The sequence below is a fragment of the Pseudonaja textilis genome, chromosome 1 (assembly GCF_049901715.1).
Source record: "Pseudonaja textilis isolate UNSWEBS1 chromosome 1, rPseTex1.2, whole genome shotgun sequence".
Classification (NCBI taxonomy): Eukaryota; Metazoa; Chordata; class Lepidosauria; order Squamata; family Elapidae; genus Pseudonaja; species Pseudonaja textilis.
Genome location: NC_141990.1, coordinates 123,501,767 through 123,517,613, shown reverse-complemented (window position 1 = coordinate 123,517,613; position 15,847 = coordinate 123,501,767). Strand labels below are relative to the sequence as shown.

Sequence of the window (15,847 nt, the reverse complement as noted above, 5' to 3'; positions counted from 1 at the left end):
AGTGAAATATGTTACAACAAAGGCTTACAGTTTAATATTGAAGCTTTGCTTTTGAGACTTTAGTAATAGGCAGAACTGCATAATAGTATATCTTTTAATTTGCACCCATGCTTAACAGTTAGGTGATGCCCCAGGTGTACGCCCCAGAATGCCCCAGGTGTACGCAGGTACTAAATATCTGGTGATTGTTCTGCTCTATTTAGCTAAGTTTCATATAATATTTTAAAAAATATCCTTAAGCCATGTCTGTGTGTCAGTTTATTATATCCATTGTAAAGAAACCATAAGCAAGTGGTAAGTACTTAGAAACTCTGCAGAACGCATGCAGAAATGATTTGGAGAATTTGCCAAGTGTGACCCAAAGTTGGAGAACAGTGTAGCATTTTGGATTGGTATATAATTGTGACAAGACTAAGTTTTAATATCTTAAGAATTACTGAAATATACTTGGCTGGCATCTTTAGAGCGTTAGGGGAGGCACACTTTCATTTACTTCTTTTGTAAAACTTTAAATTAATGAAAATGCTGTGTTCTCTTGTCATTGTGTGTGTGTGTGTGTGTGTGTGTGTTTGGTAAAAGCATTGTGCAGTCTGTGTTTACAGTACAGTGCTCTGTGTTAAATCAACAATTGTATCTTGTGTTTTTCTTAATTGTTAGCTGCTTGGAAATTTGAGTCAGGTAATTCTTGTTACTGTAAGTACCGTTCAGCCCACAGTTTCACCAGCTCCCTTCATCTGACTGCTTTCAATGCATGATGATTCAAACTAGCTGGCTGCACCACTGCACTTTCATTGCCCCCAAATCTTGAATTTCCCAGCTTAAGAGAGTGGATGCTTTCAAAGAGGCTGCATGGCCAGGTTCATTCTGCTTATGTCCCTGAGACACAGCTGTTCAAAGCAAACCACTCCTTGTGCACAACAAGGAATCATCTAACATTCACTAACCACGAAAACTGTGTGCGGTTGTTTTTTTATGTATTTCAGTTAATCAATTTTAGATTATTTTAGTCAGACGAGTACAATATTTTTCTTGCAGCACTTTATCTCCTGCAAACTGACAAAAACACTTCCAGAAATCTAGTGCATGGTTTCTCACTTTTAATAGTAGTTATGACTTTAAAAGTAAACAATTATCTTGCTGTTGCTCCTATTCTTGACTCCTTGCATGAAAATAGGAAAGTGTACATGTTCATAATGGAAGGAAATATGAAAATATTTGTTGGTAACATTTTATATAAATATTAAACTGATGAAAAGTGTAGTGCTTAGAGTGACTATTGAAAAGAATTTCATTTTTAAAGGCAACAGATCAAAATAGGTTTACTTAAATTAACTTCAATAGCTAGGTATTATTCAGGAATTTAGAATTGGATTTCATTGGATTTAACTATAGCAATGAATTTTTACTTTGATAATCACGAATGGCTTCTTGATAAAAGAATTGTGCCCAATTTTAAGGAGTTCAGTCCCTTTTTAAACCAATGCCATTTGTGGCAAATAATGGTAGAATTTCTTTATCTATTAAAATGGGCATTTGATAGAAATGTCATCCATATTGTGCATCTTATAAGGGGAAATGTGATTGCATTTGTCATAGCATGCTAGCCATCTAAAATTAGATTTTCAGCTGTGGATTTAGGTAATGTTGTGGTTCTCCATTCAACATGGATAGTGTTAGTTATCTTAAATTTCAAACAAGAGGCATAGATTTCAAACAGTAAATTAAAAATATTCTTCAACCTATTCATAGTAACCTAAAATAAACACAATTTTTGTATTTTGGCAGTGATTTCCTAAAGAAATTACTTGTTAAAATAAAACTTTAGAATTGCTGATTTATTAATAGATCAAATTGATTTGGTACAATTTAGACCACACCTAGTAAATGAGGTATTTTTCCCCTTTCTTTTTAAAAAAAGAAAGACTCTGTTGTTTGCAGTTACGTTGCAGATTTGGGGTATTAAGAATTATATAAAAGTCTAAGAACTCCATTTGTCTTAGTACATTAATTGAAGTATCTTCAATTGAAGTATCTTCAATTAATGCATGATGCAGATGGCAAACATGCAGGAAATGTATGTCTTTGTATTTTAAATACTTACACTGTGAGCAGAGTGAACTGAAGAGGCAAAGGTTTTGCCTTGGGTGAATAGGTCTGTATTGTATTTTAATACTGAAGTGGCATCACTTTCAATGCATTTCTTAACATTTGATCTACGTTTACACATGGGGAGAAAAATGGGATTTGGGAGCTTAATATGAAACAGTGGCAGAATAATTATTACAAAATCTACAATGATTAGAGCAGTGCAGTGAGCTGGATTGAAAAGGGAAAGGTGATTTGGAGACCGAGATTACATGTGTCAAGACACTTATCATTGATTTCCATATTGTTTTAGTCTAACTGGCCCTAATCGACTTACAAATGAAACAAACAAATTGAATTATGTCACTATAATACATTCCTAGGACACCCTCTTGTTCTCGGGGACAAATTTCATTTCTTCTGTTCTGAAATCCACTTTAAAAAAAGCAAGCTTCTAAAATCCAAGGAATGGGACAATCTGACTACTAGGGATAAGCCGTTCTGTAGATTTTCAGTTGTAGAATTAGGATCTTATGTTGTTACAAGTTCAACATGCCTAGTGTTAGCTACATTAAATTTCAAGCTGAAGACATTGATTTATCGTAGTAAATAAAAAATGTTTTTCAATCTATATGTAGTAGCGTCCAAGCCAATTTCAGGATAGGCAGAGGCTTCCATCAGTTACCCTCTATTTATTCTTATGGAGCAGGCAGAGTTTACCCATAAAAAGTGGTCTTGAAGATAATTAGAACTAAAGCATAAAGCATTTTATAAATAAGAATTAGCACTTTGAATTGTATATGGAAACAGACTAGTAGCTGGTGCAACATCCATAACAAAAGTATATTAGGAAAATCATGGGTCTGACCTGTTATCAGATTCATGAATTATAGTACTCTGGCTAAGAGAAGACAGGGACAGAATTAATACCTCATGTTCTAGAGAAGGTCACACCTGGTGCACCAATTATAATAAACAGATGAAAGACTATCTGCTAATAGCTCCCATCTTTTCTTCAGTTGTGAGTCTAGGGATATGACTAGACTGTAGGGCTGCTCTGGGGGAACATCCCCCCACATACAAATGCAAGCTTGTTAACGTCCTGGAACGAACTCACTTCTGAATTAACAGGCAGTCCACCTTACCTGCATTCAATTTAAGCCTGTTCCCTCCCACCCCCCACCTGAATTCTACAACTTCCAAGCACTGGTCAGATCTGCTACTGCAATTCAGCTTGAAGTAGAAATATTCAATTAGATTTTACCTACACACTAGTGATACTTTATAGTATGCTAGTAGATGACCTCTCCTAGTGGTTTCATGTACATGTTGAACTAAGTAGGGAGGAATGCTTCATTTCTTTGTGAAGTTTGGATCGTCTGCATCTCTGCCCTATTTTAATAACTTTCAGCCCTTTTGCCAATTTGAGAAGCAACGTTCACATGCCTCCCCTTCATAATAACTCATTGGAATTGCCCAGTTAGAAAATAGTAGAATGGTCACAATATGTTTTCCCCTAACCTCACCCTCACAGACAACTCAGAAAGTGTAATATTAACCCTGAAAACCACTGAAAGGGGAACCCCATCTTAAGTGCCATCTGTTTTATAGAAAGAAAAGAGACTGAATTACTGCTGCTGTGAAGTATCACGTAAATCAGGGTTTTTAAAAAATTTCCTAACTGGTATATGCTCCCCCCACCTCCTAGGTCACCTTTCCCCATTTAAATCCAGATTGCCTCATGGCTCTATAAATATTATATTTAGAGTACAGTCTTATGTACAGTATGTTCGAAGTATATTGAATTCCATAGCTTTTTTCTGACTGAATGTATAGGGCAGGGGTGTCAAACTCAAGGCCCATGGGGTGCTTAGATCTGGCCCACGGGGCTGCCCTGGAAACAGCAAAGGACCAGCCCACAGTGCCTCTGCCAGCAAAACTGGAGCTCGGGCGGGCCTCACACGACCTTCCCTGGCTTTGTTTTCGCTGGCAGAGAGCTGCAGGATGCTGAGCTGGCTACGCCTCCCCAGCCATGCCCACTTGCCCCCCGCAGGTCAAACACAACCCTGATGCAGCCCTCAATGAAATCGAGTTTGACACCCCTGGTATAAGGTTACCACCTCATTGTAATTATTTTAATTCATATCAGACCAAACTTAGTTGAATGGTTTATTCAGGAACTATATTATACATTGATGCTAACACCTAGCATTTTTCTTACTTGAATGGAAGCAGTGGAACCATAATATCTATTTACTTATTTGCTAGATTTATATCCTGCCTTTCTTGAGCTCAGATCAGTATACAAAAGGATCTCCCTCCCTTTTATCCTTATAACAACAGCATCTATTTAATAAGCTGGGCTGAGAGAGGATGATTAGCCCATTTCCCCCTTTTAGTTATCCTGACTAAGAATTAAGAGTCTTTCCAGTCCTAGTGTAGTCTCTTTAATTGTTACACCACACTGCCTAATTTGTGTTTTAAAATCCTTTTGTTACTTATTATAATGTGGTCCATTCGTCTCCATATCTGCAACTTTATCTTGTTTTAAGGTCTCCTAAGATTGCCGTTTAAGTGAAATGTTGCACAAACATGATTATCCTAGTTACCAAGGACTGCCTTCATTTGTAGTAATTCACTGCAGTATGTACTCAGTTTACATGATTTACGTGATACTTCACAATAATTCAGTCTCTTTTCTTTCTATAAAACAGATTGGTGGATGTTGCAGCTTAAATGTCTTTTCAGTTCGGGACAATCAGTTATCTAGGATTCCACCGGAGATATCGCATGCCACAGAGCTTCATGTTCTTGATGTAGCTGGAAACAGGCAAGTTTTCATATTTGCTCTAAATTCATTTTGTAGTGGATTTGAACTGACAGATTTCTTAATATTCTTACTATGGGAGATGATGGGCTTGGGGGCAAATACTTCATAATCTGGTGTTATAGGCTGGTCCCAGTTAAGTCAAAGCAATGTTAACTAGTAAATCAAATTCACTGGATAGCCACACAGAATGGTAATAAAAATTGCATTCTCAAAAATACAAGAGGTGTTATGATCTTGTCCCCGGGGAAATGTTTTAGACTAGGGATGTAGTGAGTCTCTCTCTTATTCACTGCCAATGGAAAAGAAGTTACGGTCCTTAGCTGCTCAGTCCATCACCTTTCCTATTCAGATAAATTCCCTGTGAGATTCCCTGATGTACCTTCCAAGCAGTGGTGGGATTCAAATATTTTTTTACCACCGGTTCTGTGGGCGTGGCTTGGTGGGCGTGGCAGGGGAAGGATACTGTAAAATCTCCAGTCAAAGGTGGCATATGCCAGTTCTCCGAACTACTCAAAATTTCCGCTACTGGTTCTCCAAAACTGGTCAGAACCTGCTGAATACCACCTCTGCTTCCAAGGGTTCTGTTGTAATTATACTTTTAAAAAGAGATGCACATTTTTCTTATGGAAAAGAAAAATATTCCGGAGTTTTAAAAACCCTTCACCATAACTATTTCAGTAATATCAGGAACCTCATGTGACCAAATGTCTTCAATTAAAAAAAACAACTCTAGCATTTCATGGTATTCTCACCTCCAAGTATTAACCAGTTTAACATTTAGCATTAGCAATAGCATTTAGACTTATATACTGCCCTGTAGTGCTTTATAACACTCTCTGGATGGTTTACAATGCATATTTCCCCCAACAAACTGGGTTCTCATTTTACCAACTTCAGAATGATGGAAGGCAGAGTCAACCTTGAGTCCCATCAGGATCAAACCTCTAGGCTTTGGGCAGAGTTTGCTTTAATACTTTAATCACTGCACTACCTGCATTTAGCTTTTGACATCAGCTAAGCGGGTCTAGGTGCTGTCACAACAACAATGTTGAAGTCTGTACATTGAAACAGGTAAAATATAGCAGTGTCCAGATGATCTTGATGGAGTTTGGAAAACCTAAGAATGGTTGAATTTGCTTAGTACTTGGAGGGACATTTCTTACAAATGCCATGGCCCCTAGATGAGATTTGAAAGTTGGGGAGGAGGACATCCCAGAAGAAGACAAAGGCAAAACTGTTTTCTGCCAAGAGAACTTCACTGACATGACCATATAGTGGCCAGGAATTGAACTTGACTTGAGGGAGTCTTTGCCTTTTGACTGTGATAGACAGTGGGATTTTCTGCTGTTATAAGAATATGGTAAGCTTTGGTTATTTGGCTTGAAACAATTCAGTTTGGGTCTAATCGAACACCACTTAATACAGAATTGTACTTCTTTCTATCATCCTCAACTCAAATTCTCACAATAACAATGTACCAAATGCATGAAATATGAATTGGAGGCCAATTAAGGAGTAGAAAAAAAATCCTGCACCTAAAGAAATATGTTTGGTGCTAAACAATGTGGTATGTAAATGCCAAGTTCTTTCCTGGGAACACAATATGTTTATTATTCTGAACAATGTAGTAAATCTGTATTTAACTTGGAACACCTGATACCTTATAGACTTTAGCATTGCTATGTAGCTAAATTTCTATGGCACTGCAAGGGGCATATTTGCCCAGGGGACTTTATTGTGTATATTTTAACACGGACCTTGGAATATGTTCCCTTTTCTTTCCAAAGAGAGACAGTGGGATATTTTCTTTATAGCACAAACAACAAATGTGCTTCAAACATCTTTAATGCTTTGCTTTGTTCTGCATAGTTGGATAAGAAATCTTAAATTAATTCCTTGTTCTCTCCGCTAGGTTGATACATCTTCCCATGTCACTGACTAGCTTGAAACTGAAAGCTTTGTGGTTGTCTGATAACCAGTCTCAGCCTTTGCTTACCTTCCAGACAGATACAGACCCTGAAATGGGAGAGAAAATTTTAACATGTGTTTTACTTCCTCAAATGCCTTCTGAGCCTACTTGCCAAGGTAAACTTTTTTTAAGATCATGGGAAGCAAATATGGTTTTCATCTGCATAGCGGGGGAAGTCAGTCCCCTTTTGTAACAAGCAGCATGGACCTATGTGAAATATTTTAAATATAAATGATGAAATATGCTAATGTTGTGGAAAATAGTAGGTATAATTACATAACATTGAAGACATCAACAGGTAAAGAAGAGGTTCTTTTATTTCACTATAAATAAGTTTCATGAAACGAAAGGTTACCAAACACAGAGAGGTTTAATCAATGAAAAATAATCTAATAGAAATGGCATCTCAAGTGAATGTTGAATGTTATTTTCAAATAGTTTTCAATAAAAATGTGGCATCCATGCTTGAATATACCGTGACATTAACATCTGTGACATACACATCTGCTGTCTCTATTTGTCTGCTGTCATAACAGATAACCTTCCCCGGTGCGGCGCATTGGAGAACTTGGTAAATGAAATGTCAGATGAAACGTGGAATGAACGGGCAGTAAACAGAGTCAGTGCAATTCGCTTTTTAGATGATGAAAAAGATGAAGAAGACAATGAGATGGTGAGTTTTCTTAGGAAGCAAATGCAAAATTATGCTGGAATAGTAGGCTGATAATAGTCTTGAAATAATGTTCAGAATAGCAGTAGACTGCACGACATACAATTTGTGATCCCAATTTTTTTTTTAATTTTGTTTTAAACACATGACTTTGTGCTAGTTTGCTCTTCTTTTTGCTTCTTTGACGAGGAGGCGGATTCGCTTTTTCCTAAAGCAAAAAGAGAGATGAGAATTCTTACAAAAGGTGCAAAGTTTTGTGTTTTAGGCAATGATCTCTGGGAAATTTCCACTGGTCTATCATCACCACCATTATTTCATCCACCTCTCTGCTGTCCCTTCCATTGTCCCTCCTTCATTTTATAACCATTTGCACTGATGCCTGGAACCTCTGAGCTACCATCCTGTTCAAATGAAGGAGAGTTTGGTGGCAACATCTGTCACTGTTCTTATGAGACCTCTGTTGAAACACACACAGTGCATACTCACATTCAGAATCATTCTGAAGGAAGTTCAAATGTCAAGCAGCAACCAATCATGCTTCCAAATTATAACTGAGTGATAGAAGAGTTTATGTGACATACAGACGTAAGATATCCATAGGTCTAAACCCAAGCTAAAACTTTGGCTTAGCTTGTTGTGTGAATCAGACTTTATGGTTTATAAATTGTAACATATGTAGCATAGTCATAGGAACCCAACCAATGGTTAAGAAAACAATTTAGCACAATGTGTAAACCAAGCTAGCATCTGAAATAAAGTGTAGTATGAGCCTAAAATAAATTTAAATATGCATAGGAAAGGAATGTTCCTGTTTTGAAAATTCACCATATTTTCAGTTAAAGGTTTTAATTTAATAATTGATTAAAGGTCAAAAATTATTCCACACGTACTTATCCTGATTAATTAATATTTTAAAAATTAAAAGTAAAATAAAAAACAGAAAAACAAACAAAACAAAACAGCACACATTCACCCCTGAAACAACAACAAAAATGTTTTTCTGTTTTGTATTTTACTTTTTATGATAAAACAGTAAATAATAAAAAAAAAGAAAATTAATTTCTGTCGATTTCAGTCTTTACCCTCCTCAAATCAATAAGGCTGATTAAGAATGTGCATTTTCATATAAATACTATCCTCTTGTCAATCAGTGTTGCTAGAATTCATTCATTTAATTTCATTAAAACTTGTCAAAATTTTAAGCACCATATAGATTAACACTGTTTAGTGTTTATTAAATGTATTAGCAATATATTATTAACACTAAGCTGTTTAAACCTCATGTATATACCAACATACAACTTACAACAATCTTTCTTAATTGTATAATTATAGCAGGTGGTTGCTGAAAACACGTAATAATTTCAGGGCAAATTTAACTGCCATTAAAAAAGACTATTAACAGTAGAACAGGTCTTCCATAATGGGTGATTTTCTTTTAAACTAAACTAAAATAAAAATACAATATTTGCTACTATATAATGTTGTGGAGCATTCAAAATTATTTTGTATTTCAGAAGTCTGGGGGATATTACAATAATGTAAGGTTGTTTTCTTTTGGTTACATAATTACTGTGGCTTATGAGTTAAGATATAGTATAATTCCTGTATGCTTGTAGATCTGGCTATTCACATAGGAGAATTTGGAACTATGTGTACGGACATGTCTGGTTTATTTCCCAGAGTCCATGTTATAGAGTTCTGAAGAAAAGATGCATCTTGAAATATTGTACATAGCATCTTAAGTATATATCCACAACATTTATATGCATATCACTTCTTCAGATAAGAAATATCATTGGCATAATTGACAGATTAACCATGAATAGAACTAAATAATCCTCTATAATTTCTGGAGATAAATTAGACCGACATCTCAAGTTATTGTTAAAAGAGCCCAGACAAAATAATCAGAATACCAAATTGAATATCTCTTCATATACTTTCCTGGAGCATCAGATTCCTATATTATGGCATAAATCTTTTTTTGAAACTTTTGTATTTCAAATCAGCTTGCAATCTTTTTTTGCGGCAGAATCTGTTGTTCAAGAAAAGAGGTTTTCTATTTCTTCTTGTGAGATACAAATATTCTTTTGAAAACAGTATAGGTAACTATATGAAATCCATATGCTAGAAAAAAAAGCTGTAGCAGTACTGTCATCTTTATAAGTACTTAAACTTGGAATGGTGGACTCAGTGATAGCGACTAGTCAAGACATTTCATCTAAGAACAAATAAATTAACATTAATCCTCATAACCAGTACTGATAACAAGTTAGTCTTGTGCATTTGTATGACAGGAAGTTCATGAACTTAGTAGATGAGAAAGCAGCACTTCAGCTTTTTGTATAGTAAGTTTGTACAGCCCATCAGATTTGACATGGCAAAGGTCCTCTGTGCTTGCTTTGATATTCATGTTGAATCTGTAGGCAACTCCTTAAACACCACCTGTCCTTCCCAGCTGTTTAAAGGAATTGCAGACAGGTGCTTCACAAACACCTTTGCAGACTCCAAGGCACCTTTGCTGGATGTTTTCTCTGTAACACATTTCTTCTTCTTTCTTGCCCCGGCTATTACAGCATGAGAATGATGATTGGTTATGTTTCTATTTCACAATACACCTAACTAATAAACCTTTTAGCTGTTAAAACTGGAAAAAGCCATTTAATGAATAGAGAAATACAGTTTTAAGAAGGCAGACACAAAGAATCATTTACTCCACTGTTTGTTTTTAGCGGACACTCCTAAGGCGAGCCACTCCACACCCTGGGGAATTAAAGAACATGAAAAAGACAGTGGAGAATTTACGGAATGATCTGAATGCTGCTAAAGGACTGGATTCAAACAAAAATGAGGTCAATAATGCCAATGACAGAGTGACCACTTCTGTGTAGAGCCTCACATCCTGCAGATTGTTGCTCCTGTGTCTTCTCTCCGCTGTCGAAACATTTACTGTTGCATCCTGGAAATGCCATCCATCCAACTCTCCTCATATGTATTTGACCGACGATCCAATTCATCTTGTCCTTGTGTCATTTCTTGGGAAGGTGCTTCTTGGCGGAAGAAAAGTGCCTGATTTCATTCCAAGCATTTGAACAGAGCACAAGTGCACTGAGCAAAGTTCTTTGCTGTCATGTCTCCTCCCATTTGTCTGTCAGTGACTTTCCACTGTTGTCATTCCCATAAATGTTAAGCTGTTGATTTCTGGGTTTTTGGATAAGGGAAATACACTATTATAGAACCGTGGTTGGTTTTCTACTAAGATAATCTCCTCAAATTCCTTCATGGCTGAACTATTTATATGGCTGTTTGACTTATCATGAAAATAACTAGTTCTGTGGAGAAATTATACTTTTACCTCCTGGGCAGCTCAGATGATGTAAATTTTATAATTTTGTATAGAAGTTTCGTAACAAAAAAACAGATTATGTTTTTAAAAGAAAATTTTTAAAAAAGTACATTTTGCTATTTCTATTGGATTAATTCCAAAGATGTACATGATTGTCCTATTGCATGTGCCTTAATGCAGCCTAAATCAAGCTAAAAGAAAATGTAGTGAGATCAGTTAAAACCAGGGTGCCTCTTTCAATGTGTTATCTTGCAAATAACTAACTTTTATTCTCCTTTACAAAAGTTGTTAAAGGCATCTTTTTTCTACTATTGTGATGATGCTAGATCCTCAAACTCTGCTTTCCTTATGATATGATTATTGACAATTATGAAAAATAATTTTGGCTGCCAAAACATTGCAGTCATTAGAAGTTCAGTGCCCATCTTTAACTATTAACATCTGTAAACAAGTTTTAAAAAGTGAACAAAATACACAGCAACTAGTGCCTATGTTGTGGAAACCAATGTTACCTGCTATACAGACATGATATTCTCATACATTTGAAGGTTTTATAGATACATAAGACCTAATAAATACCTTAAGAAACACAACGGCTCAATAACACTCATTTTACTAGGAATTTTTTTTTATTACATTGGATGTTGATTCATTTGAGTTTCAATAAATCAAAGCTCTTGACTAACTCCTATGTTATAAAATTTATAATCATGGCTGAAATTTGTTTTGAAATGTAAGCAACAAGTTCCTAGGGAAGCTAGGAATTTATTGCTTACATTTAATTTGCTAGATGCTGACATTTTCAGGTTTAAATAGAATAAATGTTCTCTATAAAGTTATTTTTCATTTTCCAATAACTTGGGAAAAGAATGAATAAGTTGACAATACAGCTTGTGATGGTATTTGAAGTTCATATCTTGGTTGTAAATACTGGTTTACTATTGAATTACTGAATTGGCAAATATATACTGCATATGGAAATATCCACAAGTAACCGAATGGGTTTTGAAAACCTTCTCTGCAGTTCCCAATACACTAAAACTCCAGATAGTATACTTTACAAAAGATTATAAAAGTTGATCTAATTCTCAAACTCCTATTTAATAGGTGAATATTCATCAATATATGAAGTATATCTGGAAAGTGTGTGTGTGTGTTTGTGAGTGTGTATGTATGTAAATGTAGTACTTGAGTGTAATTTTAATTTAGGGAAAATACACAGAAAAATCCCAATAGCTGAACATGGCTCCAGGTTTTTCCTTTCTTCTTTTTTAATTTCCTCGCTGTAAAAGAAATACCATCAAATTTCCTGAGGGAAACCAAAATGCATTTTTTTCTGTAGAGGTTTCTGTCTATAAAACATCGTGGGACCAGTTGAGGTGAATTAAAAATATTTAGATGAATTAAAAATATACTTACCAAGGCAGCTATAAACAGATCTGCATATGCTTAGTGTTCCATATGTTCTTTGAGCAGAAGAACATCTTTTGATGTTTTAAGAGCTTCCTCCAAATAACTTGCAACTTCCCTGTTAATAAATATGAATCATATAGCAGTTTTTTTCTTCATACTTTGCTGATTCTAATGACACTAAAACCCATGATGCACAACTTTTGTGTTGTGTGATCAGTTTCTTCATTTGAATGGACTCCTGTGAGGTCATCCTCAAAAGCACAGATTTAAATAAATGGTCAAGTCAGATAAAAATAAATTGGGACGTCATTTAAAGGTTTAAGAAAAGGACATAACTGGGCTGGAATCGTGGTCAGAAGAACCTCACTATAAACCAATTTACATGTTGCCCTTGGTTTGCTTATAACCACTACCTGATATCAAAAGTTAGTTTCTCAACCCTTGAAAAAGAATCAGTAACATAGTTTGCTATTGGATTCACCGAAAAGTTAATTAGTGATTAAATATGAACTTTTCTTTCTTGGGATGGATATACAGATATTCTTCAATTTGTGACCATAATTAGGAATGAAATTTCCATTGCTAATGGATGTAGTCATTAAGTGCATCATACAATAAGCAAATCCCAGGTTTTTTTTTTCACTGACTGCTTGTTGGAAGCCTTCTGGGAAGGTGACTAATGGAGATTATGTGACTCTGGGATGCTGCAACCAGGAATTGAGGTAGTCCTCGATTTAAAGGCCAAAACTTAGCCCCAAAATTTACGTTGCTAAATGAGACAATAGTTAAGTGAGTTTTGACCCTTGGCACAGTTGTTAAGTGAATCACTGCATTTGTTCAGTTAGTAACATGTTTGTAAGTGATCATCTTTTGGAACCTTCTGACACTTTGTGGTGATCACATGATCCCAGGGCACTGCAACCATCACAAATATGAACCAGCAGTCAAGCACCTGAATTTTGATCAAGTGACCATGGGGATACTGCAACAGTCATGTTTAAAATGGTCGTAAGTCACTTTTTTTCAATGCCATTGCTTGAGTGGTCACTAAATGAACCGTTGTAAGTCGGGACTCCCTGTACATGCCAGTTGCCAAATGCCCGGATTTTAATCACATGACAGTGGGGGACACTGCAGTGCTCATGTGGATTGTAAATATTTTTTTTCAGCCTCATCATAACTTCAAACAGTTGTTAATCAGATTGTTGTAAATCAAGGACTACCAGTAATCCTATAATTAAGCCTCTAAAATACACCACTGTGGATAAGAATTAAATTTTGCGGTTTGTTACATAAACGTATTTTATAGGTGGTTCTCATTTGGCAGCCTCCTCTTTTAGCGCCCCTTTGCAGTCATGAAAGTGGTAAAAAATACAACAATCCTTGCATTTACAACCTTTACAAGTCTGTAAAGCAAAGGAAAGTTGAAGTTCGATCACAAACACAATTTACTTCACTTTGCCAACTGCTTTTCTTAATTGACTGAGTTGCCAGTTGCAATTATGGTCACTAACCCCATATATTAAATCCTCTGCTACTTGAGGTGTTGCTTAAATATATGTATAATCCACTGTTTCTGTTCAACAGGCTCATTACAGGAGCTCATTTTTCTTTCTCTAAAATACTTGGCCCATACTAACTACTTAATGCTAGTACTCCCAAATACAGCTTTATGGGGCTTATTTACTAATTTGGGAGGGGTGGGTTATTTACATATTCAGAAGCTTATGAACTAGGCTTAATTCTCAAATGTCAGAATTTTCATATGTAGCTCCTGTGCTAGCTAGATTCTAGTTTAATATTCAACTACATATCTACGGTGATATACTATATATCTTTAAGTATTGTGTATCAATCAAGTTAACAAAGATTAAGTTGGAAATTTAGGCTAAAGCAGTCCAAGTGGTTAAAACGCAATTTTTTTTAGAATTCAACATTGAATATTCTCTGTTTCCTTAAAAATAGACCTAGGTTGGAGCAAGTGTTTATCTAGGGAAGAATTGCTCTGAGAACATATGGTCCTAATTCCATGCTGCACTCTCAGGCCATCGCCCACCCTTTTCCAAGCAATTTTTCAAAGGCTTTGTATGAACAAACCATGTCTGTATCCTTGGTCCCCACATGAACACATGCATACTTATTTTTGTGATTCAGGAGATTAAGACATCATGAATGTGCAGAGTTGATTATCTGCGAAACCTGAAGACAGGAACGTAAGATGTCCATCTGTGTGTTTGAATCCGTACTAATTCCAAATACATAAAAGTAGCTTCATAAAAATCGAGCCTGATTGTCATAATATCTTTATTTTAAATTAGCAAGCAATAAAATGAATATTTTAGAGTGGTGAGTATGCTGTGATGTCAGTAAAAGGAAAAAACCTATTAAACTTCACAGGTACTAAATAGGATACACCTATGCTTATTATCCTTGATTCACATCACTTGTTCATTAATTACCCTGGAATTGAATGTGATGGAATAAGAGAGGCAGCCAAGCCTTTTCCCCTTATGCATCACCATAATTGTGACCAACTTTTTTTACAAAGAAAACTAGGACACAAATAAATTGAAGAAAAAAAACAAAGCCACTTGTGTGTGGCGCACTCTTGCACATGGCGCACTCATGTGCATGGGGCACTCTTGCGTGCAGCACACTCAAAACAATTCTGAGTGTGGAGCGCATGCGTCTCATAATCGCGTCTCACCGCACTGTAATGGGCCTTGACGAATTGTCGTGTCAAATAAAAAAACGTCACATCACACACAATGGGTCAGCCTCGATCAAATATGGAGATTTACAGATTAGTGTTCAAATATCAAAAAGGAGGACATGTAGGAGGACACTTTTCGAGAGAGGACAGAACTTACAAAAGGAGGACTTTCCTCCCTAAAGAAGGACGGTTGGTCACCTTACCATAATATTGCTGCCTATTATGGCTTCTCCAGCTGCTTTGCAGCTTCTGAGATTCCTGGCAGTTTAAAACATTGACAATCTTAACGAATAAGAGAAAATGTAAACACCTCTCTTCTTGTGGCAGTGTACTAATAGCCAGTGGTGGGCTTCAAAAATTTTAGCAACCGGTTCTCTGCTCGATTGCTGGGTGGGTGTGACCATGGTGGGCATGGCCTAGTTGGCCTCCTGTACCACGGTGTGTGGGCCATTTTTGCCCTCCCCGGGCTCCGGAGGCACTCTGGAGGCTGGAAATGGGCCGTTTCCAGCCTTCTGGAGCCTTCTGGAGGCCCATTTTCGCCCTTCCCAAGTCTCAGTGCGGGCCCTGTACTTACCTGGCATCCAAAACGGGCCACGTGGGGATTCCTGGGAGGGGCGGGTGGAGTGGGCGGGGCCAGTCAGGGCAGGGATTTTAATAGCCAAACTGGCTATTAAAAATGATAAAATTATCTACTGGTTCGCCTGAACGGGGGAGAACCGATAGCAGACCACCCCTTCCAATAACTCAACAAATCTGTCCAGCAGCCCTAAATTCTATACATTCAATAGTTCAGGGTAAACACCACATTCAATTCTAGG

The 15,847-nt window shown here is 36.5% G+C and overlaps 1 protein-coding gene across 5 annotated transcripts in view; it reads left to right on the top strand.

The window, feature by feature from the left end:
- The window catches only part of LRRC1 (leucine rich repeat containing 1), a 120,454-nt gene that overhangs the window by 71,877 nt on the left and 32,730 nt on the right, over nucleotides 1-15,847 (top strand). For 3 of the 5 annotated variants that reach the window (XM_026695194.2, XM_087916206.1, XM_087916210.1), the window contains exons 11-14: nucleotides 4,800-4,915; nucleotides 6,828-7,000; nucleotides 7,421-7,557; nucleotides 10,290-11,496. In XM_026695194.2, coding sequence (XP_026550979.2) covers nucleotides 4,800-4,915; nucleotides 6,828-7,000; nucleotides 7,421-7,557; nucleotides 10,290-10,448 — 585 coding nt within the window. In that variant the 3' untranslated portion in view covers nucleotides 10,449-11,496. Of the gene's footprint in view, nucleotides 1-4,799; nucleotides 4,916-6,827; nucleotides 7,001-7,420; nucleotides 7,558-10,289; nucleotides 11,497-15,847 lie in introns of those variants that run through there. The other 2 variants (XM_087916192.1, XM_087916197.1) reach the window with 1 other exon arrangement.